Source organism: Aythya fuligula, chromosome 1, assembly GCF_009819795.1.
Source record: "Aythya fuligula isolate bAytFul2 chromosome 1, bAytFul2.pri, whole genome shotgun sequence".
Lineage (NCBI taxonomy): Eukaryota > Metazoa > Chordata > Aves > Anseriformes > Anatidae > Aythya > Aythya fuligula.
In genome coordinates this window covers 36,330,581-36,342,002 of record NC_045559.1, presented here as the reverse complement: position 1 = coordinate 36,342,002, position 11,422 = coordinate 36,330,581, and the positions used below count along the sequence as shown (strand labels likewise).

At 42.2% G+C, this 11,422-nt stretch overlaps 1 protein-coding gene across 1 annotated transcript in view; it reads right to left on the bottom strand.

The window, feature by feature from the left end:
• Nucleotides 1-3,458: 3,458 nt before the first annotated feature.
• The window catches only part of LEMD3 (LEM domain containing 3), a 48,310-nt gene continuing 40,346 nt past the window's right edge, over nt 3,459-11,422 (bottom strand). The window contains exons 10-13 of the mRNA XM_032196658.1: nt 10,626-10,707; nt 6,153-6,258; nt 5,993-6,071; nt 3,459-5,693 (exon numbers count right to left, since the gene is read on the bottom strand). Coding sequence (XP_032052549.1) covers nt 5,530-5,693; nt 5,993-6,071; nt 6,153-6,258; nt 10,626-10,707 — 431 coding nt within the window. The 3' untranslated portion in view covers nt 3,459-5,529. The remainder of the gene's footprint in view (nt 5,694-5,992; nt 6,072-6,152; nt 6,259-10,625; nt 10,708-11,422) is intronic.

Here is an 11,422-nt window from a genome sequence, read left to right as displayed (position 1 = left end):
GCCATCCTCACAGGTAAAGGACACAAAAATCCCCTTTAAAGCCCAAACGCCATTCTTCATCTTCTGGTAGAAGCTGATGATATAACGCACGCTCCCGTCCCTTTCTTAAGTGCCAAATTGGAAATTACTTCTAAAACACTGCCAGTTAGTTATATACCCACACATTTCCACAGAGGAGGACTTAAATGCTTAGTTTTGTGCTGCTGTAATAGCTTACAGAGAAGCCAACATCCTTCCGAGGTGAATGAAGTATCTGGAAAGATAACAACACAGCCTCACAGAAGCGACAGGAGCGAGGGAGGTTAACCAGTAGCCGCTTCATGCTCTATGAGACAAAAATGAAAGCCCCAAAGGCTGTAAGTTTTTCTGGTTTTGTCCTTAGGTTTTCAAGATCTCTGCTTACACGCGGAAAGTTGCCTCTAAATAAGTCCATGTATGGACACAAGTACTCCAGAGCAAGAAACCACCGATTTCCCCGTAGTCCTGGGGTCTGTTCCAAAACAAGCATACCAACTCCAGAGTGACTTGGGGGCAGCTAAAATCCCTACCCTGCTTTATCCTAAATTCATTCTATACACACCGCTCTAAATGCACCAGGAACGTGAGGTTCCATTTTCCTGGGGGTCTTTTGGCTGAAGGAACCCACAACCAATTCAGGGCTAGACCGAGCTACAATAAGGCGGACAGTTTACCCCAAGTTGCCATCAGCTAAACCCTGCACGGTGCGAGGAAGTTTGTGCCTTGGGGGCTGCCAAAACTAGAGCTGTTAATGAAACTAGAAAAAGAATACAAAGGGAAAAAGAAAAAAAAAAAAAAAGGTCATATTCCCTATGTAGGGCTGACACAAATGTTGCACGTTGCCTGAGTGTTGATCTGTAATGAGGACGCACTTGAATTATGCAACTCACCGGAGCTATCTGAAAATTGGATGGCTTTACTGCATCGCTGCCTTGTAGCGGTGCCAGCCAGATGCAGACAGGCAGACTTCTTGACCTTCTGGCTGAGAAGATTAAATCCTTAACAGCAAGATCTCTTCTCTCCCTCCTATTCCCCCATCCTTTCAAATACACCCAACAACATAACAAAGAAACCTTTAACCATTTATTTAAAGGGAATTTTAACTTTCTAGCATGTCTCAGGTTGGGCTTTAAATAAATAGGCTGGGCTTTAAATGATACAGAAAAAAGTATCATCTTTAAAGCTGACTAAATGCAAGCAGGCAAACAAAATCCTCTTCATACCTTCCTAAATATCAGGGCAACGTACCAAGTATCTTCCTCGTGCGCAAGTTTCCCTTATCACACAGCTGTGAGGAAATCTTATGGTACTTGCAAGAGCAAAATCCGTATTAACCAAATCCCTGAGGGAGGGTATAAACAGCACCCCTTGGAAAAATAAACAAGGTCATTGAGTCAAAAGATTTTATTTTCGTCAAGGATCAACTGCTTTATATGGCTTTGGTACCAAATATAGAAACATTACAACGGCACTATTTTTAAAGATTGTGTTTTTTCGGGGGGAAAAATAGAATTCTTTTTTTCTCCTAATAGGTCTTCTGTAATGTGTATTGTAAAGATCCAAGGAACGTCAGACAGGAAAATGACCAACCAACCGCAGTCTGGGACTGAGCTATAGATGGCTGAGCTCCACCAGCCCCGGTGGTTTTGAGAAATCACTGCAGAACTTCGTCCAAAAAGTAAAATCTCCTTACAGGAATTATAGGATTATTTAGCAACGCTGGTTAAACTATTCGCTTTACTTAATTCCCTACGTATATTTAAAAAGGTGGCTAAGGGATGCTGCTCTGAATTAAGCCGTGCCTACAGCAACGCGGGCGATTCTTTTCGCAACTATGAGCAAACGTCTGACGAGGATGACGAGCCACATGGAAACTGCTTCCAGACCCAGGCTTTAAAGGGCACCGTTACCAACCAAATTTGGCAGCCCAGGGGCCGTGACGAACGGCGGAGGCATGCAGTTGGGAATCGTCAGCAAGCAGAACCGCGAGCGCTCGTGGCAGCTCGGCGAGGGCACGGGCAGGACGAGAGGCGAAGCATCAGCCCCTGGGCTGGAAATACCCGGCGCTGTGCCCTGGTGGGAGCAGAGCCGGGTTTTCCTTGTAGGGTCTGCTCGCCCCAAGCAGGCCGTGCCAGGCGGGCGAGCTGTCTGCCCGCTGCACGTCGCGGCTTTGGGACCGAGCTGGTGGCCACAGCGGGAAGCTTGGGAGGGAAAGAGCTCCAAGCCTGACGCGTACACAAAGCTCTGCGCTCCCCTAGATATATATAAGCTCAAATCTCTTATGAATAGCCGGTATTTATCGCTGGGGAGCAGCAAACACCTGGCACTGCCCATGAACACCCCTCGCTAGGCTGTGTTTTCGGCAGCCCTTTGGGGTCAGGGTGCCTTGGGGCAGCCCTTACGGGGACCCCAGAGGAGCCGGCGTTTGCCGCAGGTCTGTCACAGCCACACGGAGCTGAACTCAGCCTGGCGGCAGCCCTGGGGACAGAAAGGAGCCCCGAAACCCGCTGGATTAACCCGAAAAGGGGCCGGCGGGACCCCAGCCGCAGCTCGGACGCGCGCAGCGAGCCCTTTGGGGTGGAAATAATGCATCCAGAAACCGCTGAGCGGGCTCTGGAGGCGCACACGACGCGCCAACTCCCCTTCAGGCCGCCGAAACCCAACTCCCCGAGCCGGGCACGGCGGGGAAGGGACCCGCCGCCCGCCACCCCCTCACCCCGGCACTGGAAGGGGTAGGGACCCAGCGGGGACCCGGCCTGCTCGGGGCGGCCTCGGAGGCCCCGCGAGGCGGTGCCGGGGCCGTGCCGAGGTCCCGTCCCCCCCCCACCCCCGCAGGTGCGGCCCCGGCTCCCCCCTTTTCCTCTCCTCTTTCTCCTCTCCTCTCCCCCCCGGCTCGCCCTCCCCTCGCCGCAGGGGCCGGCTCCTTCCTACCTGCGGCTCCTGCGGCGGCCGCCAGCGCCAGGAGGAGCGCGGGGAGCAGCGGCGGCGGCGCAGCGCGCATGAGGGGAGGCGAGGAGAGGAGAGGAGAGGAGAGGCCGGGCCCGAGGGAGCGACGGCCCCGGTTCCCCCCCGGTGTCGTCCCCCCCCCCTTCCCGGGATGGCGGGGACGGGCCCGGCGCCCAGGCAGGCCTGACGGGAAATTCCTGGGCACCGGCGGCCAACGCCAAATATGAGCAGAGCGCCCCGAGCCCCCACCCCCAGCGGGTTCGGCAGAAAGCGAAGGGCTTCACCGATTCTGTGACATTTTCCCATTTCTACGCCAGCCCCACAACTCCCTCAGCCTCAGCTGCCAGCCTTCAGCAAAGCACCCCCCCCACCACCACCACCACCCCCCTCCCAGCCCCGACCCCCCTCAGAAGTTGAGGCAACTCCCTGCAGGCTGCAACCGAGTATCCACAGAGAAAAGGCACCCGAGGAGCTAGGAGGAGAGACACGTGTAAAAACCCCTAATAAACCTTTAATTTGAGTTTGGTTTGCTTTTCCGTGGTTTTTTTTTTTTTTTTTTTTTTTTTTTTTTTTTTTACAGGACAGGGTGACAAATTACAACAAACATCTGATTTTTTTCTCAAATGTTCGGGTATTATACACATTCCCATCTGTCTTGCAGGAAGGGATATTGGTCAACTTAACAGTTTACGGTAAAATAAGCTGCATAATAGTACATATTACAATAATAATGTACAGTGTTTACAAGAAATATATTTTAGAAGCAAGATGGATGCATTTGTATCAAGATGCGACCTTTTAAAATGCCACAACTATTTTTACATTCACTCTTGCAACAGGTCACAAGATGGGGTCACTAAGGTCAGGTTAACAAATCACTATGATGCACATCAAATACAACAAAATTAGTTTATATACATATATATAATACATATACATGTATATTATACATATACATATATGTATATAGTAAAACTCATCAAAATCTACCAGACCTGGCACAATCCACTTACCCATCAAAAATATGTACTTGTCCTCGGTAAGTAGAATTCTGCATGGCTGATTATATATTATATATACTCATTCATTAGCATCTGAGACATAAAACTGAGGATTTAAAATTTTTCGGTTAACAAACTCCAATAATAAACATGGTGCCCACAAAAGCACAAAGGTAAGGCACAATAGGATTTTCTGTTGCAGAATAGTGTGCATCATGTTTACTTAACCATAAGAAAAACGTGCATTATTTGTGCAAGTCCATGCTGCAAATCCATCATATCTACAAAGTAAAGTGAGTTAACGATAACATTTTCTGGACTGGTGTGCTTCCAGTCTCAACCCCTACGGGATATTCAGCTGGATACTTCGATAAAAATCACTGTGGAAGTTGGGATCAGTAAAGCCAATAATCTTAGATTTGCAACTAAACTTCTCAGCAACAATTTTGGAGTTCGGGGTAAACATTTGTGATACCAAACTCTAAATTTACTAAATTTACTGTCAGCTGTACTTCTAAGTTTGTATCAACCAAAATTGTTGCAAGGAAGTATGTACCTTTTAACAGTTTGTCAGGTAACTGGTTCAGTACAACAAGTTACAGCATATTGGGAAAGTCACTTAATCCCAAATGGTATTTTGTCACAGCCCTGGCAATTGTCATAATAAATACAGCTTTTCACAAAATATTTTTCCAGTATCTGCCAATTGCTTCTTTATTGCTCACAAATTTGAATTCAATACAATTGGTATCAGACCTCTCACACAAAATCATAAGATATTTTAATATAAAACCTATAAAAGATATTTAACTTGTATCTAACACTTTAAGGTATTTGGCCTCTTGTCATGGTATAGCCAAAACCATATAAAACATTAGGTTTTGAATAAAATAGGAAGCTTATTCACTGCTTCAATGCAGACATCCTCACAGAACACAACCAGTTTTGCCACCACCAGCATTTACATTTATATACAAAACCTAGTACATCCTCATTCAGTATGTTTTCCCTCACACTTACAATGCAACCACTAATGCCAAATTAACTTTCCCCATACCCTAGCTGCAGATAATTATTATTTTACGGCAAGAAAAAAAAAAAAAAACTAATATTGACTGAGAAAAAAAAAATTAAACTTATTCACCATCAGGAACTGTAGGTTGTTTGTTACAAAATACCCACAAGATTATTTCACAGGAAACTATGGAAATACAGGAAGTCTTTTCTCCATGCTTTTGTATTATCAAAAACACGTCTTGGTGCAAAAATACAGTCACCACATCTGAAAATGTTTAATGAATTCGGTATTCCTCATGCAAAACTTAAATGCACTGGTTTACTATAGCCCCAGAAAACTTCCTGAAGCAATTTTTTTTTTTTTCCTGTCAGCTCAGTATTACTGCCTCATTGCTAAGTCCCTTTGGAAACAAGATTTCTGGAACGTTCAAACTTTTATTTAATTCATTAAAGTATTACATACAAAAAGCACTAAAAAAGGAAGACGGCAGCCAAACAGGAAATTTCCTGTTGCAAGTAACAGTCCTAGCAGTTGTAGAAAGTCTTCTCAGGAGCTTCCCTGAGAATTAGTTGTGCCTGTCCGAAGACGGAGATGTGACATAGAGTTCATGTGTTTGTTTGATGGCTTTAGTGGAGTGTTGCAGGTAAGAGCCTGGGGAAAACGATGATGATATCGATCTAGCCGCAGGTATTTTACTGTTACCAGCTTTCCTATAAGGCAAATAGAAAAAACATCTTCTAGTTTAGGATTATTAATTTTGCTTCAGGATATAGCAAATAAACCCAAACATTTTCATTACACGGAAATTAGCTTACCAGGTGATAACGACTACTAAAAAGACTTTTTTTTGTTACAGCTCAATATTTCAGATATAAAACACTTAAGTGTTTTAAGTGTGTTTTTACACTTTAAAAATACTTCAGATATAAAGCACATTTAAAAGGATAATTAAAACCACACCCATCCTCTGCCATTTCTACAAGTTTTGTCATAAACCCCGATTTCTTACCATCAAACCAAGAGCCATGTAATGCCTTAAAAGCCTTTCCAGCATACTCTGGAGATAGACACTTGACATATACACAACCCTGCATTAAGAAAGAGAGTTTTTGTTAAAGTCCAGCTCACAAGGAGAAACAGTATTAAGGTGTCTCTGGAAAGACACTCACCTCACGTGAATTTTTGTCCACGGCAATATGAACAATTCCATCGTTATCACTGCATTTCTCCAAGATTGCTTCTTGAATTGCTAGATGCCAGTGATCACCTATTTCCCTAAGCAAACAATGAAAGGTTTAATCAAGCACAACATCTATTAAAAACTTGCAAAACATGACATAGAAATAGATGTGCTAGTAACTCTAGCAACATGAAAGAACGCTAGTCTGAAGTATACAGATTATGATCCAATAGTTTTCATAAAAAATATTTTCTCACATATACTTTATTTTGTGCTTCCCATGAAACCCGACAAAACCACACCTAAAAGCTGCAATACAACAGTTAATTTGAAGTACATTTCCATATGCTAACAAAACAAATGATCAATGTTGTAGTATTAAAATGGTTCAAAGAAGTGCCAAATTTGGGTGAGTTTATGTTAGAATTCCAAGCCTGACCAGGTGAGCTCCTGAAGCAAATCTCTTCCTCATCCCCATGCCCCATGCTTTGGTTTGCATTACTGAATCACCTCAGAGTAGGCCAACTAAAATTATTTTCGGTTTTAACTCTGTGATGTCATCAAGAGGGCATTTAATGTACCACAGCTGCTAACAGGCATTCAGTCTAGAGTAGGACTAGAGTGGTCCAAAGTCTAACTCTTCAAAGTGCATACAGCATCATGCCAGGTCCTTAGCATCCATTATTGTGCTCTACAGATCTTTTCCTCTAACACTAGGCTACTCTGTACATTTTTGATCTATAACATAGAGCTGAGATCAAGAACTTGGATAAAGTGCAAAGCTACATTTTAAGAGGTACCTCCTTACAACAAATTTAGAATAAAAACTGAGGTTTTGAGCATTCTCCATTCAGTACCTAAAATTATTCAATCTGACATTGGAACAATCTGTGAGAAAATACAGAAAGTTTCCTTCGGGTGTGAAGCATATGATACTAAAGTTCAAAACCCTTAAGGATAAAATTGTGCATACAAGTACTTGCATGCAAGTACAACTCCTTACATACGAATACCAAATTTATGGGCAGCTACAGAGCATATACTCTGTCAACAGCCACACAAGTTTTAGTTATGTGACTTGTTTTCATTTTTCTCCTCTAAAAGAAAACATTTTATACTGCTCTTGATTAAAGAAACTACTTAGAGCTATACACAGCCAGTAAGTATGCTTGGATTTTTCAGGCTTCATTCCACTGCAGCTTGCTACAGAATCATAGCTTTTTTCTTGAAAGGTAACTTCTGTCACTTTCAATGATTTTTTTTTTTCCCCCCTGTGGAACAAATTGTTTAGCTGAAAACCAACGTAAAGTCTACTCATGTTTAGTCCACAGAGAGTAAACATCCTCCTTCCCCACATTCCCAACAATCTCATCCTTGCCAGCTGAGTGGTTTCTTTAAAACTTGACATCAGCTTCTTGCCTTTGGGGCCTACTTAGTACTTCAGCTATTGAATATTTGGTAAATTGGGTCTCATAGTGTGCTTTAAAAAATTCAGTCCTAAGAATCAAACAAGCAATCCATATTTTAGGGGTTTGTCCTCCCCTTCTACCTGCCTGCCATCACCTTCTTGTCTGAAACTACAAGCAGCCATAAACTTATTTATCTGCATCTACTTGTGTCAAGACAGTCTAAGAACACTTGATGGACTTTGGTAACACCGAATGTCAGATTTGCTTCTGGTATTTGATGTTGACTGGTTAGAGAATCAATGCCACTTACTCAGGAAGATTGCATATAAACAAAGTGGGACATGGACACAAGTGTGTAAAAGATGCAAATGAAGGTTCCAGTGGCAAGGAGACTTACCAGTGGAAAACACCTACAGCTTAAAACCCTGCAAAAATTAGAAGATATATTTGGTCTTTCAGTCTAAGTAGGATATTTTCTTTGTGCTAGACAGCTCAAAATGAATGGCTTATGTCAGGAATAGTGTGGCCAGCAAGACTAGGTAAGTGATTGTCCCCCTGTACTTAGTTCTGGTGAGGCTGCACCTCAAATGCTGAGTTCAGGTTTGGGCCCCTCACCTGAAACAAAATACTGGAACGTGTCCAAAGAAGAACAACGGAGCTGACAAAGGGTCTAAAGAATAAATCCTATGAGAAGCAGTTGGGGGAACTGTGTTTATTCACCCTAGAGAAAAGGAGGCTCAGGGGAGACCTTATTGCTCTCTACAATTACCCCACAGGAGGTTGTAGCGGGATGGGGATCGGTCTCTTCTCCCAAACAACAAGCGACAGGACAAGAGGAGATGGCCTCAAGTTGTGCCAGGGGATGTTTCAGTTGGATATTAAGGAAGATTTCTTCACTGAAAGGGTTGTGATGTATTCAAGCAGGCTGTCTAGGGAAGTGGTTGACTCACTATACCTGGAGGTATTTAAAAAACACGTAGATGCGGTGCTTAAGGACATGGTACAGCTGTAGATTTGGAAGTGCTAGGTTAACAGTTGGACTTGATCATCTCAGAGGCCTTTTCCAACCTAAACTGGGAACTTGTGGACTTGATGATCCTCGTGGGTCCCTTCCAACTTGGGATATTCTGTGATTCTGTATTCTGAATCGATTCTATGAAGGGAATAACCAATTCCTTCCAGTTCCGTAACAGTTTGAACAGTGGTATTTTCTAAATTTTCATGCTGTGCTCAGGATGTTAGGGAACTAAAGTCAAAATTGAAAATGCCTAGAAATTTTGCCCTGGGTGCATTCCCTCCCTCCCAGCTCAGGACTCATGTCCAAGGGGTCAGATTTTCTTGAGAAGCATGCTGTTATCAGCAGAAAGCCAGCTAACACAAGAAGAGTAGGGTAGGCAATCAGCTCTTCTGCTGGTTTGGTATAAACCAGACATTTTTTTCCCCCAAATACTGCAAGTCACTGAATTACTCCCAAGTGCTCATTTCCTGTTTGGAAATTAAACAGAAGTGTATTCTTAGTCTAGTCTGTTTTTTGTGTGTGTGTTTTACAGAACTTGCACACGAAACATTAACAGTTGAAACCAACTTGGAATTTCCCGTAATGAAACAAGCCCCCCAAAAGGCAGGACTTGCCCTTCCTTGGTCCTGCACACGTATGTTCCATCAGCTGGCAATGCGGTTCTTGCAGGAACGCTAACCACGTTTTGTGACCAACTCTTGTCACCGATTTGGTGGACAGATGCAGAAAAACAAAAATGGTTTATCCAAATGATGCCTAGACTGCTTTAGAACACAGGTTTGTGCCTGGCATAGTAAATGCCTAGAACATACACCAAAACTACTCAACATTTTAAGTCAGATGCTGCGGCCTGAGGGCCACAACTGGATTACAGAACTAGAACAACTAGTTTATAAAATTTAGCTTAGATGTACTTTCTAATACTGACCCAATCTATGTCAAGCAACACTGAAGTCTACAGCAAAGGCATAGCCTATAAGGAGGTGCTATTTTGAAGAAAGAAACATCCTAGTTACCAGTTCCATTAAGGGGATACATTTTGAACAGCTAACATTTGGAAACAATAAAACCAATGCACTATTCCCATAAATATTACAGTGAAGCTTCAGGACTGGATTTCAGCACTACTCAGACCAATCAATATAGCTCACAGTCTCCTTTGTAGCAAGGACAATTGATGTCACCCAAAACTCTCATTAAATCTTTTTTTTTTCTCCCATTTTTCTAGTGAAGGAGCTATCAGTTTGCCTCAAAACACCTAAAAGTTCAGTCTTACTCACCCTACTGCAAGCTGGAAGCGATGAAAGAAGCAACAGTAGGGGTTTCTGCCCATAATAGTCATAAGGTCTTAAAGCCACTGAAAACAGTTTCTAGAGTAGGGATAACAAGGTCCTCAACTAAATTAACTAGCAGCTTTTCAATTAATATGGCAAGAAACTAAAATAATTAAGCCTATTTAGAAACAGAAAAGAAACAGACTGGAAGACATATCTGAAGTTAGCAATCGCTTGTGTCTCTGCTGTTTTTTTTCCCTACTTCCTATTATTCCCTATTCTTATCAATAGCTTTTGCTTTGCATTCAGCTTCTCATATTCCTCAGTCTCAATTAGCACGTTATTTTTACTCTGTAAGGCAGCATCCTCTTTTCTCCATTATGTAATCATATCAGGGAATAAATTACTTCAGAGGTTTCTGGAGTCTCTGCCCTGGACAAACTAGATTTCAAAGACCACAGAGGTGTAGCTGGCATAACCAATGTGTCAGTGCCCTAAATGTCAGACCTCAACTCCTAACATGATCTAGTCCACAGCCCATGAGGATATAACATGACAGAAGGTGAAGCTTTAAAAGGCTACAATTATTTATTCTACCTTAACTCTTGGCACCTGAAGCAGTTTGTTATTCATTCAAATACACTACATACTTACACTTCTTTCAAGGTATGCATGTTGACTCTTCTTCCAAACCCCTCTCAGAGAACAAAAGTAGACACTTGCAATTGAATACAAAAATAGAGAGTTTTTTTTTAACTTACACAATTGGGTCGAACATATTGCGAATCTTTAGGCATGGTGTCAAGCTGTTTGGCGGCGAATTTCTTCTATCTAGATGAAATGCTATAAGATAAACAAATTTAATAGGTATTATGGAAGTCAATAAATACATCTAGCTAACCATTTGATACATTAAAAACAGAAGGGTGTTACTCTAAATAATACTTTCATCCACATCTGAAAAACCTTCAAGCAAATAAGTCTCCCTAGTATTCTACCACACTGACAAAAGTGGATCATACTCAGTATTTTATTTTATTTTTTAATATTTATAACTTCTAGATTTAAAGAGATAATGCGTTCACTTATGTTTGGGCCATAGTAAATGGAAGGAATGGAAGGTATTTTAAATACTATGCAGTTGAAAAGAAAGTGTTGGCATTGTGTGTCTGTGAAAAGACAGATATCCTTAACATCTGGAGCAAATTTTCAGAGCTGCAGGTTATCCAGTTTTAAATACCTAATAAATTTTAATTTCTTCCACTTCTGGGGCAGTCTACTGTCCACTTGTCTAAGAGACAGGGAGATACTTAGATGGATGTGTCATTGCATTTGTTTCAGTAACAACTGTCAAGTAGCCCTCTACGAGGATAGAGCTTGCATAACCCTAGATACTCTACACGCATGTTGAGAAACTTGAGAAAAACACAAAATGCAGCAGAAGACATAAAAGATGCAAGAAAAATGGAAATTAAAAATAACAGCTGAGTAACTCCTTCAAAGCTAAACAGTCCCATCAAATATTCATTTTAGAAGCTCAGATAATATTATCTTCTTT